The sequence below is a fragment of the Myotis nattereri genome (assembly GCF_964212035.1).
Source record: "Myotis nattereri genome assembly, chromosome: X".
Lineage (NCBI taxonomy): Eukaryota > Metazoa > Chordata > Mammalia > Chiroptera > Vespertilionidae > Myotis > Myotis nattereri.
The window spans coordinates 32,720,753-32,737,098 of record NC_138078.1 but is presented as its reverse complement, the minus strand read 5'-3'; the positions used below and the strand labels follow the sequence as shown (position 1 = coordinate 32,737,098).

General features: G+C 39.4%; 1 protein-coding gene and 1 pseudogene across 2 annotated transcripts in view; both read right to left on the bottom strand.

The window, feature by feature from the left end:
• The window catches only part of CHM (CHM Rab escort protein), a 283,722-nt gene that overhangs the window by 134,098 nt on the left and 133,278 nt on the right, over positions 1–16,346 (bottom strand). The window contains exon 6 of the mRNA XM_081115452.1: positions 714–830. Within this exon, the coding sequence (XP_080971578.1) occupies positions 714–830 (117 nt within the window). The remainder of the gene's footprint in view (positions 1–713; positions 831–16,346) is intronic.
• Positions 13,198–13,944, bottom strand: LOC308536326 (V-type proton ATPase subunit D-like; annotated as a pseudogene). Its single transcript has one exon. The product of its transcript is annotated as a V-type proton ATPase subunit D-like (transcript).

Genomic DNA, 16,346 nt, shown 5'->3' with positions numbered 1-16,346 from the left:
CAGAGAGGAAGGGAGAGGGAGAGAGAGATGGAAATATCAATGATGAGATAGAATGATGGATCGGTTGCCTCCTGCACACCCCCGCACTGGGGATAGAGACCACTACCCAGGCATGTGCCCTTGACTGGAATCAAACCCAGGACCTTTCAGTCCACAGGCTTACACTCTACTGAGCCAAACCGAGTAGGGTGAGACTTTTTATTTTTATTATGATTTTTTATTGGTAATTATGCTGTGCCATTTTCCATAGGATGCCCTGGGGGCTCAATCCAGTCTGGCTCCTGGGCTACAAGGACTGAGATGGTCTCCTCTGTAGGGTGCTATCCTAGGTGGAGGGACTACTCCCACAACCAGTCACCAAAAGTGCAATAAAATATTTCAACCACTGCAGGGGGGTGGGGCGGGGAGGGGGGGTAGGAGGCGGAGGCCAATGGCATGTCACCCCTAATTGGGAACAAAAGACATCTCAAATCTGGGAATGTTGCCCAAAATTAACACTTTCTCAACACCAAGATCAAGTTACAGAAGATCTCGTGAAAAAAATTAAACAAATTTTAATTGAGCAATTTGTTAATATTTACATTTGTAAATCATCATCCAGGACTGAGATTTTCTGCTTTACTAGGAAAATAATCATACTTTGCTCATCCTTCCAAAGCAAACCATAATAAATTAAGCTCATATCCAGTTATAATACTTTATCAGCACAGTACCTGTTCCACTCTTCCTTCTCGAAATGCAAGAATCCTGGTAATATTTTTGAACTCTGCATAGTGACTGACATTAGATTTGATTAGAAGATCAATAAGCAATCCTCGAGAATATAGCAGCTGTACAAAGAAAATATTTTAGAGGATGAAATGAAAGGTAAAAGTGGAAAAATTGATAACCACCAAATAAAGATATAATTTTATTATATTTTAAATTACTTGTTAAAAGCATTATACATATTAATGTTTTAATACATAACATATTACAGGCTCACAATTGATTAGGTGAAATTCAAAATTCAAAAAACTCTGGAATCCTAAGTTTTTCATAACTGGTTTAGCAACAAAACTTGACCCAAATGGATATAAGGCTCTTCTTTCTACCTTTCTCTCATTTAATGTGAATATTCATACATCTGATGGCAGAAATATTAATATGTTCAACTAAAGACTGCCTCCTCAGACCCTGCTGAGAATGTTACATCATATATAGCATATCAGCATCTATACAGTATTACTTTCTAAAATGCATATTTTTACTGAATTTATTGAGGCGACATCTATAATAATAAAAGTGTAATATGCTAATTAGACTGAAGCCGGGGCTGCTAGGGAAGCCTGGGTCCCGGGTGCCTGCCAGTGGCCGGAGGGAAGCCCAGGTCCCTGGTGCCTGCCAGTGATGGGAGGGAAGCCCAGGCCCTGGGTGCCAGAGGGAAGCCAGTGCCAGCAGCTGGGGGAAGGAATGCCAACTCTTGCATGAATTTTGTGCATCAGGCCTCTAGTTGGTTAATGAAAACATATAGGTTTGAAGTATAAAATTCTGTAATACATCATCTGTATATTGTATTGTGTGTTCACCACCCAAAGTCAAGTCTCCTTCTATCACCATTTATTCTTCCTTTACCCACTTCTATCTCCCTCCAGCCCCCTTTCCCCTCTGGTAATCACCATACTGTTATTTGTGTCTATTAGGTTTTGTTTTGTTTCTGTTTAATCTAAAGTACATATTTTTAAATCTGAATAACAGAAGATAACAGGCCTCAAGGGTTTTGGATAAGGAATTGAAACCCTATAAGGCCAGGTAATTATTAAGAAGAAACTAGATCACTGGACTTCCTCATCAATGAAAAAAATAAAAATACTGATTATGCATTTCCACCAAAAGAGAAAAAATTTAAGCTCCCTCTGTAATCCCAACAGTCTAGATTTATCTAAGATATGTCTTTCTCAAAAAGTAAGGATGATGGTTATTGCCAGCATTCATGTGAAGGATTGATTTCATCTTTCAACATCTCTCATAATCAATATCAGAGAACCAAAAACAATTTCAATAGTATTAACTAGTAGGCTTTTTAAAAAATATATTTTTATTGATTTCAGAGAAGAAGGGAGAAGGAGAGATAAAAACATCAATGATGAGAGAGAATCATTGATTGGCTGCCTCCTTCCTGCACGCCCCACACTGGGAATCTAGCTCGTAACTCAGGCACATGCCCTGACTGTGAATCGAACACTGACCTCCTAGTTCATAGGTAAACACTCAACCCCTGAACCACACCAGGTGGGCTTAACTAGCATGTTTTAAATTTAACCATATGGTTAAATGCAACAGATTTTGCTATTTTCTATACTGAGATACAGTTAAGTGAGTATAACTAAATAAATATTAAAAATTTAAATGTTACATCTATAATAAGGAAAATAAAATTTTAAAAATTAGCTTTACTTCAAAGAAAAAGGGAATTTCAAAATCAATCTAAACCATTAGTCTGAGTATCCAAGAGGCCAGTAAAGAATTTGTTAACCAATCATTAGTTAGGTGAATTTTTATAAACTATTCATTATATTAGTCAAGCACTGGGCAGAACAAACAAAACTGGCATTTGTTTTTTTGAAACAAATCCAATTCCACTGACTAAATTATGGCATGTTACTTCATTACTTTTAGCCTAATATACTACACAACTGATATAAGCCCATGTTTTAGATACTATATTGCCAAGTCTTAATTCTATAATTGTAGTAAAAAGGATGCATCAAATAACTCATTTGTTTAAAAATACTTCAGATTCAATGATCCCTCAGTAGTCATAATAATTTCACAAACATTAATATATCTAACAAAATGTATGTACACCTAATGAGATCTAATAAAGCTTAAGATTTAATGCCAGCTTTGAAAATAATGCCTTTAAGATGTCACTCAAAAGGTGATGTCAGAGGAATGGCGGCATGAAAGAGCCCTTTGTCTTCTCCCCTTGAAATTTCAACAACTTAACCAACTATAATTCAACAAAGACATCTCTGCTCAACACAGATGCATGCCTGAGGTACCTGCACATTGAAACATATAAAGGTGGGTAAAGGGGAAGACGAGAAGGGAGAAAAGTGCAGATGGCCTCCAGGTGCAGCCTGCAGCGGGAGCTTGTAGCTTGGCCAACTGGGATAGTGGAGGAAGCTGGCAGTAGCAGGAACAGAGGCAGGGGGCATGGGTAGCCTACCAGGGTGAGCAGCAAGGAAGCGAACAGTGTCTGAACCAGCAGACCCCTGAGAGACTAAGCAGCGAGGAAGCGAAAAGTGTCTGAATAAGCAGGCTCCTGACAGAGCACAGGGTTCTGCTTTGTGACTCTCCACCACTAGGCTGGCGGTCATGTTTCAGACAAAGAAATGGAACCACAGAGCCCTGCCACCGCATGGAATCCCCAAACTCAGCCTTTGCCTTTGGAGTTGAATTAGGAGTATATTATCTGTAAACCAAGAGCTATTGCAGTAGAACTGCTGTATTCCGCTGTGGTTGACCCCCAGTTGGAGTGCTTGGGGCAGGACTCATGGAGGTCAGGGGTCACCATTATGGGGAGAGCAAGCTAAAACCAACCCTCAAGCAGCACAGCTGTACTATCTTAGGGAAGCTGCAGAAGTTCATGACTGGGAGATCACAGAGGTAAAAAATCTGGCAACTCAGCACCATCTACTAGAAAAAGTAGCAAGACCTCTTTAGAGATAAATGTGTAGGCAAAGGAGGACAGCAAATGCCATGAATAACCACAGTAATGAGATGACCAGAAAGAAAATGAAAAATATCCAGAAAGTAAGCTGGAACAGATAGAAATATGTGATATAAATGACAGAGATTTCAAGATTGCAGTTCTGAAAATACTAGATGAGATACGAGAAACTATTGACAGGAAATTCAATGCACTCAGAAAACAAATCGGGAGTTAACAGGGTCTGGCCTATAGAGGGATTTTCAATCCCAACAACAACACAGCGCCGGTAACTAACTATTACGCAGCCAGCTCTGGGCAGTGAGCTTCCACTGGACAGAGAGGCCCTATAGCCTCAGAGGCCAACCCCAGAACACTGCCACCCAGAGGCTGACCCACAAACTGACGCTTTGCTAAACACAAAATAAGGCAGTCTGGGAAAAAATGCGGCCTGCTTTAAAATAAGGACTGTGGTTTACAACACAGAGGAACTGTGTATCATAGGGAAACCCAACACTCTCCTGAATACCTGGCAGGTCTAAGGCGAGCCACACTGAAGAACAGAAGAACCGAAGGACCTTCACTACTGCAATTTTTTTTTTTCTTTTTTCACCTTTTAACTAAGAAACCAATTTTTTTTTCTTCTTCTCTTTTTTCTTTTCTTTTTTTTTCTTCTTTTTCCATCACCTGATTTTACCCTTTTAATTACTACCTTCTTATTTTTAACCAGTATTATTACTGCTACCATTTTACCATTTTTTAAAGTGCCATTTTGTTTTCTCTTAATTTTATTTTGGGATTAGTGTTCTCCATTCTATTTTCATCGTTATATTATTGGTTGTTTCTAGTTTGCATTCATCTCCAGGGAGCTGTTGCTGGAATCTGTTGGTATTAATGGCTGTTCTATAGGAGTATTCTCCTCATATTAAAAGTCTCTTCCCCTCTTCCACTTCATTCTCTCTTTTCGCTCTTTTTTTTTCTTTTTTTTTCTTTTTCTCTTTCTTTTCTTTTCTTTTCTTTTCTCGCTTTTATTTTACCCCTCCTTTTTCCCAATTTCATTTTTGTACTCCTTTTTTTGGTCCCTACTTTTCTTTTCTTTTTTCTCTTTTATCTTTTTCTCTTCCTTCTTCCTTATCCCCTAATTCTCTTAATTCGGGTGGTCACCTTTATTTGGGGTTATTAATATCGTGAATATATGTGTGTATACTGCCTGGTACGTGGTGCCTTGTTGTGTTGTATTTTGTGCCTTTAAATCAACGCAGCAGATCAAAGCTACAACAACCTCCGGAGCACCACACCCTCTGCTGAGGAACAGCAGCTGTACGTGAAACCTCGCCCCACCATCCAGAAGAGCCACCTCAGCTGTGAACAGCACCCACCAGAGGAGCTGCTGCCAACTAAAGAGCAGCTGCTACCGCAACCGCCCGAAGAGCAACCACAGACCAAGGAGTCACTGCCACCAAGGGAGCAACCACTGAACAACTCAACGTCTAGATATGTCAGTGAGATCAAACATGGGTAGACAAAGAAACCCCCAAAGGAAAGAGAGGAGGACTTTCCAGAAAAGCAGCTAAGTAATACAGAGGCATGCAACATGACAGAAAAAGAATTCAGAATAAGGGTCCTAGAGTGCATAAACCGGATGGAAGAAAAAATCGACAACCTCTGCAAGAAGCAAGAAGAAACAGATGAAAAAATCAACAACTTAAGTAAGACCCAAGAAGAAATGAAGAGTGATATAGCTGCAATGAAAAACTCCATTGAAAGTATCAACAGTAGACTAGGAGAAGCGGAGGACCGAATTAGTGAATTAGAAGACAGGGAAGCAAAACACACACAAACTGTACTTCAGTTGGAGAAAAAAATTAAAAGACAGGAGGAGAGCCTAAGGGAGCTTTGGGACAACATGAAACAAAACAACATACGAATAATAGGGGTACCAGAACAACAGAAGGATGAACAAGGATTAGAAAACCTATTAGAAGAAATAATATCAGAAAACTTCCCTGAGGTGGGGAAGAAAAAAGTCACACAAGCCCAGAGAGTCCCAAACAAGGTGAACCCGAAAAGACCCACACAAGACACATCATAATTACCATGGCAAATGTTCAGGACAAAGAGAGAATCTTACAGGCTGCAAGAGAGAGACGGAAAGTTACATACAAGGGATCTCCCATTAGATTGTCAAATGATTTCTCAACAGAAACACATCAGGCCAGAAAAGAATGGACAGAAATTTACAAAGTGATGCAAAGCAAAGGACTGAATCCAAGAATACTCTATCCAGCAAGGCTATCATTCAAACTTGAAGGGGAAATAAGAAGCTTCACAGCCAAAAAAGGCTAAGGGAGTTTATCACCACCAAGCCAGCAATGCAAGGAATGCTAAAGGGACTGGTATAAAAATAATAAAAAGTTCAGAAAGAAAACAGCCACACACAAAAAAGAAATGGCTACAAACAAGTACCTTTCAATAATAACTTTAAACGTAAACGGACTAAATGCTCCAAACAAAAGACATCGAGTGGCTGAATGGATAAAAAAACATGACCCATACATCTGTTGGCTACAAGAAACCCACCTCATTAGAAGGGACTCACACAGACTGAAAGTGAAGGGATGGAAAAATATATTTCAGGCAAATGGAAAGGAAAAGAAAGCTGGGGTAGCAATACTTATATCGGACAAAATAGACCTCAAAGTGAAGGCCATAACAAGAGATAAGGCCACTTCATAATACTAAAGGGATCAATTCAACAAGAAGATATAACCGTGGTAAACATATATGCACCCAATGCAGGAGCACCCAAATTCATAAAAAAACTCTTGGAAGATATCAAAGGAGAGATCAACAACAATACAATCATAGTAGGGGACTTTAATACACCACTGACAGCACTGGATAAGTCCTCTAGACAAACAATCAGCAAAGATACAGCAATCCTAAATGACTCACTAGATCAGATGGACTTAATAGACATCTTCAGAACACTTCACCCCAGTGCCACGGAATATACATTCTACTCAAGTGCTCATAAGACATATTCAAAAATAGACCATATATTGGGTCACAAGCAAAGTATCCCCAAATTCAAGAAGATTGAAATCATAAAAAGCGTCTTCGCAGACCACGATGGCATAATATTAGAAATAAACTACAATAAAAACAACCCAAAATACTCAAACACCTGGAAGCTGAATAGCATGCTATTAAATATTGATTGGGTTACCAATGAAATCAAAGAAGAAATTCAAAACATCCTGGAAACTAATGACAATGAAAACACAACAATCCAAAACCTATGGGACACAATGAAAGCAGTCCTGACAGGGAAGTTTATAGCTCTACAGGCCTATCTCAAAAAACAAGAAAAAATGGTAGTAAATCATCTAACTCTACAACTCAAAGAATTAGAAAGAGAGCAACAAGAAAACCCCAGAGTGAGCAGAAGGAAGGAGATAATAAAGATTAGAGCAGAAATAAATGACATAGAGACCAAAAAAACAATACAGAAAATCAATGAAACCAAGAGCTGGTTCTTTGAAAGGATAAACAAGATTGACAAACCTCTAGCCAGACTCACCAAGAAGCAAAGAGAGAGGACCCAAATAAACAAAATCAGAAACGATAGAGGCGAAATAACAACAGACCCCACAGAAATACAAATGATTGTTAAAAAATACTATGGACAGCTCTACTCCAACAAACTAGACAACCTGGAGGAAATGGACAAATTCCTAGAAAAATACAACATTCCAAAACTCAATCAGGAAGAATTTAAAATCTCAACAGGCCAATAACTGCCGGGAGCCGGTCCATCCTTGCTGTTTCAAGGGACCTGGCATATATGGCATACTGTTCTTAAAATGTTTGCTCACCTTCTTGGAACTATGTGTTTTAACCAAGGTCTCCTCTCTGAGAAAGGTTGTTTCCCCAGGTAGGGATTTTCCCCTGAAGTTAGGGAGGGAATAAAATCCCTTAACTAAGTGCCAGGCGGGTAATTAATCACTTTAACTACGAATAATCATGCTTAAGCTACATAATCTTTACTCCCTGGAATGGAGATAAGAAACGCCCTAACCTTTGTAATAGAGATTGATAAGATTGGAATCAACTGGTATAAATACAGTTGAAACAAGACAACAGCAGACAGAACTTAGGAGACAGAACTTAGGAGAGAGAGAGAGAGACAGAACCTAGGCACAGAACCTACACAGAACGTTCTCTAGAGACAGAAGAACTTCGCTGGAGAGAACATGGCAAAAGATCCTGGACAGAAACTGGCCTCAGAACCTAGAGACAGAACCTAGCGAGAGAACATGGCAAAAGATCCTGGACTGAACCTGACTACAGAAATTGGCAAGAGAACCTGACTAGAACCTGGCGACTCAACCTGGCTGGAGAACCTGGACAGAACCTGGCTGGACAACCTAGCGAGGGAACATGGCTACAGAACCTGGCTGGAGAACCTGGAGAACCTAGCAAGAGAACATGGACAGAACCTGGCTGGAGAACCTAGCGAGGGAACATGGCTACAGAACCTGGCTGGAGAACCGGGAGAACCTAGCAAGAGAACATGGACACAGAACCTGGCTGGAGATCCTAGCCAGAACTTCGCTGGAGATCCAGACCAGAACTTGGCAGGAGACCCTGACAAGAAAACCCGGCTATGATGATCAACTGAACGCTGCCTCCGTGTCATTCCTTCTTCGCCGACTCCGTCTACGCCTTTGGGGACCCCTGGACCCGCTGGGGTTAGACCCCGGCAAATAACTATGGAAGAAATTGAAGCAGTCATCAAAAAGCTTCCATCAAACAAAAGCCCAGGACCAGACGGCTTCACAGGGGAGTTTTACCAAACATTCAAGGAAGAACTAAAACCTATCCTCCTCAGACTACTAGAAAAAATTCAAGAGGAAGGAACACTTCCAAGCTCATTCTATGAAGCCAGCATCACCCTAATACCAAAACCAGGTAAAGACAACACAATGAAAGAGAATTACAGGCCAATATCCCTCATGAACATAGATGCCAAAATCCTCAACAAAATCTTAGCAAATCGGATCCAGCAGTACATCAGAAAGATCATACCCCATGACCAAGTAGGATTTATCCCAGGGATGCAAGGATGGTACAATATCCGCAAATCAATAAACGTGATACATCACATAAACAAATTGAAAGGAAAAAACCACATGGTCATATCAATTGATGCAGAAAAAGCATTTGACAAAATTCAACACCCATTTTTGATAAAAACTCTCAGCAAGGTGGGAGTAGAAGGATCATACCTCAACATAATAAAAGCCATATATGACAGGCCCACAGCCAACATCATACTCAATGGACAAAAACCAACACCATTTCCCCTAAGAACAGGAACAAGACAGGGATGCCCCCTCTCACCACTCCTGTTCAACATAGTACTGGAAGTGTTAGCCATTGCAATTCGGCAAGAAGAAGAAATAAAAGGCATCCAAATTGGAAAAGAGGAAGTAAAACTGTCCTTATTTGCAGACGACATGATATTATACATACAAAACCCTAGAGACTCCATCAAAAAGCTACTAGACTTAATACATGAATTTGGCAATGTAGCAGGATACAAAATTAACCCCAAGAAATCTGAGGGATTTCTATACACCAATAGTGAACTTTCAGAAAGAGAGATTATAAAAACAATCCCGTTTACCATCGCACCAAAAAAATTAAGCTACCTAGGAATAAACTTAACTAAAGAGGTAAAAGACCTCTACTCAGAAAACTACAGGACGTTGAAAAAAGATATAGAGGAAGACATAAACAGATGGAAGAACATACCGTGTTCATGGATTGTTAGAATCAACATCATTAAAATGTCCATACTACCCAAAGCAATCTATAAATTCAACGCACTTCCCATTAAAATACCAACGGCATACTTCAGAGATCTAGAACGAACTCTCCAAAAATTCATCTGGAATAAAAAAAGACCCCGAATAGCTGCAGCAATCCTGAAAAAGAACAAAGTAGGTGGGATCTCAATACCAGATATCAAGTTGTATTACAAAGCCACTGTTCTCCAAACTGCCTGGTACTGGCACAAGAATAGGCATATAGATCAATGGAATAGAATAGAGAGCCCAGAAATCGGCCCGAACCAATATGCTCAATTAATATTTGACAAAGGAGGCAAGAACATACAATGGAGCCAGAATAGTCTCTTCAATAAATGGTGTTGGGAAAATTGGACAGATATATGCAAGAAAATGAAACCAGACCACCAACTTACACCATACACAAAAATAAACTCAAAATGGATAAAGGACTTAAATGTATGACAGGAAACCATAAAAATTCTAGAAGAATCCAAAGGCAACAAAATCTCAGACATATGCCGAAGCAATTTCTTCACTGGTACAGCTCCTAGGGCACTTGAAACTAAAGAGAAAATGAACAAATGGGACTACATCAAAATAAAAAGCTTCTGCACAGCAAAAGAAACCATCAACAAAACAACGAGAAAACCCACTGTGTGGGAAAACATATTTGCCAATGTCATATCTGATAAGGGCCTAATCTCCAAAATCTATAGGGAACTCATACAACTTAACAAAAGGAAGATAAACAATCCAATCAAAAAATGGACAAAGGACCTAAATAGACACCTTTCAAAAGAGGACATTCAGAAAGCCAAGAGACATATGAAAACATGCTCAAAGTCACTAATCATCCGAGAGATGCAAATCAAAACAACAATGAGGTACCATCTCACACCTGTCAGACTGGCTATCATCAACAAATCAACAAACAACAAGTGCTGGAGAGGATGTGGAGAAAAAGGAACACTCGTGCACTGCTGGTGGGAATGCAGACTGGTGCAGCCACTATGGAAGACAGTATGGCGTTTCCTTAAAAAACTAAAAATGGAACTCCCATTTGACCCTGTGATTCCACTTCTAGGAATATATCCCAAGAAACCAGAAACACCAATCAGAAAGGATATATGCACCCCTATGTTCATAGCAGCACAATTCACCATAGCTAAGATCTGGAAACAGCCTAAGTGCCCATCAGTAGATGAATGGATTAGAAAACTGTGGTACATCTACACGATGGAATACTATGCTGCTCTAAAAAGGAAGGAACTCTTACCATTTGCAACGTCATGGATGGAACTGGAGAGCATTATGCTCAGTGAAATAAGCCAGTCAATGAAGGAAAAATACCACATGATCTCACTCATTCATGGATAATAGAGACCATTATAAACTTTTGAACAATAATAGATACAGAGGCAGAGCTGCCTCAAACAGATTGTCAAACTGCAGCGGGAAGGCCAGGGAGGGTTGGGGGGCAGGAGGTAGGGGGGTAAGAGATCAACTAAAGGACTTGTATGCATGCATATAAGCATAACCAATGGACATTGGACACTGGGGCATGGGGGAGGCTGGGGGACTGTCTAGGGCGGGGGGATAAAATGGAGACGTATGTAATACCCTTTGTAATACTTTAAGCAATAAAAAAAAAGAAAACAAATCGATGAACAAAGTAAGTACTATACTAAAAAGATTGAAACTTTAAAAAAGAACCAAACAAAAACCCTAGAAATGAAGCATGCAATTAAGAAGATTAAGAATGAACTACTAAGCACAGAAAATAGAGCCAACCAGATGAAGGAAAGAATTAGTGGTGTCAAGTATAGGAATCTAGAAATGATGCAGATGGAAGAAGAGAGAGACCTGAGCATAAAGAAAACTGAAAGAGCTTTATGACAACTATCTAACTCCATCAGAAAAAGCAATATTAAAATTATAGGCATTCCGGAAGAGAAGGAGAGGGGGCATGGAATGGAGTCTATTAAAACAAATAGTTGATGAGAAATTTCCAAACTTATGGAAAGAACTAAATCCACAAATCCAAGAAGCAAACAGAACACCTAGTTACCTCAATCCAAAGAGGCCCTCTCCAAAGCACTGGGTATTAAAGCTGTCAAAAATGAATGACAAAAAATAAAAATAAAAATCTCAAAGCAGCCAGAAAAAAGGAAGGGATCTACAAAGGAAAACACATCAGAAGTTCATCTGATTTCTCAGCAGAAATTCTACAAGCCAGAAGAGAGTAGAACCAAATATTCAATGTCTGAGATAAATTACCAGTCACGAATAATATATCCATCAAAATTATACTTTAAATAAATATGAAGGAGAAATAAAGATATTCCCACACATACAGAAACTGATGGATTTTATCACCAGAAAACTTTCATTGCAGGAAATACTTAAGGGAGTAATTCTACCCGAAACAATGTATATAAGGTCACAACAGTAAGAGTAAGATCACCAAAAACTTGAAGCATAAAGAGGGATAATTTGTGACAACAAAAACATAAAAGGTGAACTAGCAAAAAAGAATGAAGATCAGATGTACTCAAAAGAAAAAAAAAGGTAGGGTATATATGCAAGTTTATTTTTTATAAACCGAAAGGTAACCACACATGAATATTGACAAAACAGGACACATAGTTTTAAAAAAAGAGGAAACAGCGTAAAGAAGTATGCAATACCATCAAACAAAAATAACAAACAGATCACAAAGGAAAAGGACCAATGGAGACAGAGAGCTACCAGAAAAAATAAATAAATAAAATGGCTATAGGAAATCCTCATACATCAATAATTACCCTAAATGTAAATGGTCTGAATGCCCCAATAAAGAGGCAGAGAGTAGCAGACTGGCTCAAAAAACAAAACCCAACCATATGTTGCCTACAAAAGACACATCTGAGCTGCAAAGACAAAGGAAGATTCAAAGTAAAAGGGTGGACAATGATTCTCCAAACAAATAACATCCGCAGAAAAGCAAGTGCAACCATACTTGTATCTGACAAAATAGATTTCAAGATAAGAAGAGACAAAGATGGACACTTTATAATGATAAAAAGAATACTACATCAACATAATTCTTTTTAAAAAAATCAATTTACTGTTTATACCACAGTCACATGCAAATTGGCAAAACTGTTCCATGACAGAGAGAACAGAGACCTGTCATGCAAGGTAAATTAAGGGAAGGCTTTACTAAAGCTGGAGAAGTACCACAGAAACACAGGATGGCTGCAGCTCCCTCCGATAACAGCGCAAGGGGGTGTGAGTGGGTAGGAATGGAGGATGCTTGTACAGTAGCTGGCCTTCTTGTATTGGCCTGAGACCACTGCTGGTTCCTAAGGGGAATTTCCTAATATGCTTGGTAAGCCGATCACTTGTAACCATTTATAATTGGGGTAGGGTGACACTTCTGCAGAATAAATTCTACAAGTTCCTAGGCAGGTTCTCTAAATCTCATCTGTGATCAATGGTTGGTAAATCAGGATTCTGCAAAAGCAATCCCATAAATGGACATCCAGGGAAGTTTTACAACCAGTGAAATTAGACCAAAAAATAAACAGCCACACGAACCAAACCTACACACTGAACTAAAATGGTGTCATGTCAGAACTTCTGAAAGAACCAGAGCAGGCAAGATTATTCATACAGAAGACCCTCATCCTTCTCTTCAGCCAGAAGTTTGGCAGGCTCCGGTCACCTCTCCAGCTACCCTCTGTTTCTCCAAGTCCCTCCTTCTCAGTTTTTTCTTTGAGAATCTTTTTCTTCTCCTGTATTTTCTTTAACCTATAGAACTCTTCTTGCTCTCTCTCATCCAGCTCTGCGATGATATAAGCAAGGGTAAGTTCAATCCTGGGAATGATGACATGCTCAATGGCATTTACCCGCCTGTTGGTTATCTTAATAGCTTCATCCAAAGTAACAAAGGAAGTCTGCAGTGAGGCAAGTTCCACTAGTAGTTCCACTGCTTTGGCATAGTTCCTCTTTAATTTAGTTGTTCCCCACCTCTGGCTAAACCAGTCAGTTCATAACTGTCAGTTCCTTCATGGTTATGTTCAAATACTGGCAAGGTAACACCTGCGACATTATCTTTCTTTGCTCGAATTTTCACTTGGGCTTTATTCACATTTTTGATAACTGTGGTGCTGAAGTCCCCTGCTGTGAACTTGGCCTCAGCAAGTGAAAAGGCAGCTTCTCTCATCACTTCAGCCATCAACATTTTAGTCTCTATGATTTTCTTTAGGATCTGTTGAAATCGAAGAGTTTTAGGGCATCAGATTTTTTCTTCAGGAGGTTTCGACCTGTCTGTGCTCCTTTTAATCAAGCTTTCGTGATGGTCTGTGCCATTCGCAAGGGAAAGATTTCAATTTGGTCTTTGCCCGACATTCTGACGATGACTGTTCAGTTACAGTTCCCGGCAGGGCAGTCATGGCTGCCACAGACCCAGTCACAGCGTCTTCTTCTATCGGAGTTAGCTGGTTGTGTCACTTGACCCCCTCGCATTGCTAGGAGGCCTCTGGGATTCTCATTCTTCCCAACATAACACTTAATATTTATGCACCCAGCTAGAGAGCACCAAAATATATAAAACAACTACTCACAGAATCAAAGTGAGAAACAGATGAAAACACAATCATAGTTGGGGACCTTAATACTCCATTGATAGCTCTAGACAGGCCAAGCTCTAGACAGACCAACCAAACAGAAAATCAATAAGAAATATCGGCCTTAAAGTAAACACTGCACCAAATGGACATAATTGACATGTAGAGAACTATTTATCTCACAATATCAGATTATACATTTTTTTCCCAGTGCACATGGAACATTCTCAAGGATAGACCATAAGTGGGGTCACAAAATTAACATCAACAAATTCAAGAACATTGACGTGATATCAAGCATAGTCTCCAACTATGATTGCTTGAAATTAGAAATCAACTGCAGAAAGGAAGTAAAGAAACCCACAAATACATGGAAATTAAACAACATATTACTAAAAAATGACTGGGTCAAAGAAGAAATAAAAGATGAGATAACAAGATATGGAGAGACAAATGAGAATGACAATACAACAGATCAAAACTTCTAGGATGCAGTGAAAACAGTAATAAGAGGGAAGTTTATATCATTAGAGGCCTACCTCAAGGAACAAGAGAAATCCCAAGTAAACAACCTAACATCACATCTTAAAGAACTAGAGAATCCAAAGTCAGCAGAAGAATGGAAATAATAAAAATAAAAGCAGAATTGAATGAAATAGAGAACAAAAAGACTATACAAAATAATTAATAAAACAAAGAGCTGGTTCTTTGAAAAAGTTAAAATTGACAAACCCCTGGCTAGATTCACTAAGGAAAAAACGGAAAAGACTTATATAAACAAAATCAGAAATGATAGAGAAGTCACCACAGATATCACAGAAATAAAAAGAATCATAGTAGAACATTATAAAAGACTATGCCACCAAATCAAATAACCTAGAAGAAATGGATAAGTTCCTAGGATTATATAACCTTCCTAGTCTAAAACATGAATAACTGGAAAATCTACATAAACTGATCAGTCGTGAGGAAATTGAAACACCCACCATAAATCTCCCAAAAAAGAAAAGTCCAGGAACAGATGGCTTCACCAGTGAATTCTACCAAACGTTCAAAAAAGATTTAAAACTTATCCTTCTTAAATTGTTCCAAAAAATTGAAGAAAAGGCAATTATTTCCTAACACATTCTGAGGCCAATATAACCCTGATACCAAAACCTGGCAAAGATAATACAAAGAAAGAAAATTAGAGACCAATATATCTGAAGAATACAGATGTAAAAATCCTAAACAAAATACTAGCAAATCGAATACCACACTACATCCAAAAAATAATAGATCACGATCAAGTAGGGTTCATTCCAGGGGCACAAGGATGGTTCAACATAAGCAAATCATTCAACATACTAAACCATTTTAACAAAAGAAAAATCGTATGATCCTATTAATAGATGCAGAAAAAGCATTTGGTAAGATACAACATCCATTTATGATTCAAACACTCAATAACATAGGAATAGAAGGAAAAGTACCTCAACATAATAAAGGCCATCTATGATAAACCCTCAGCTAATATCACACTCAAGGATGAAAAACTGAAAGCTTTTTCTCTACAATCTAGAACAAGACAAGGATGTCCACTCTCACCACTCTTATTAAGCATAGTGGTTTAAATCCTAATCAGAGCAATAAGGCAAGAGAAAGAAATAAGAGGCACCCAAATACGGAAGAAAGAAATCAAACTGTCGAAGAAAGAACTTTGAGGAGAAACTAAGATGGCGGCATAGATAAACACCGGGAAATAGTCGCCTCACACAACAATTGAAATATATCCCAAAGGACGGAGCAAACATCGTCCAGAACAACAGGAAGGCTGGCTGAGTGTAATTTCTACAACTAGAAGAAAAGAAAAGCACGCTGAGAGCCAGAGGAGCTGCGGAGGCTGAGTGCAGAGGTACGGCGGCGGTTCGCGCGCGCGGAAAGGGGGTGGCACCTGAGGACGCGGCTGTCTTTTTGAATCACAAGCTCCCGACTGCTCTGAACTCCGGTTCCGGGAAGTCTCTGGGGACCCAGGACTCATACGGGGAGAGGCTGGTCTGTCAGGCAGCAGCGGGCGAACTTGAGGGCGGATTTCCCTCAGAGGTGCTTGCAGCCGTTACCGGGACACTGAGACACGCGCAACTCCGGGCGCGGAGAATCAGCCATAGCTTCTTTCTCCGCCCTTTTGACTCCCTGAGACCCCGC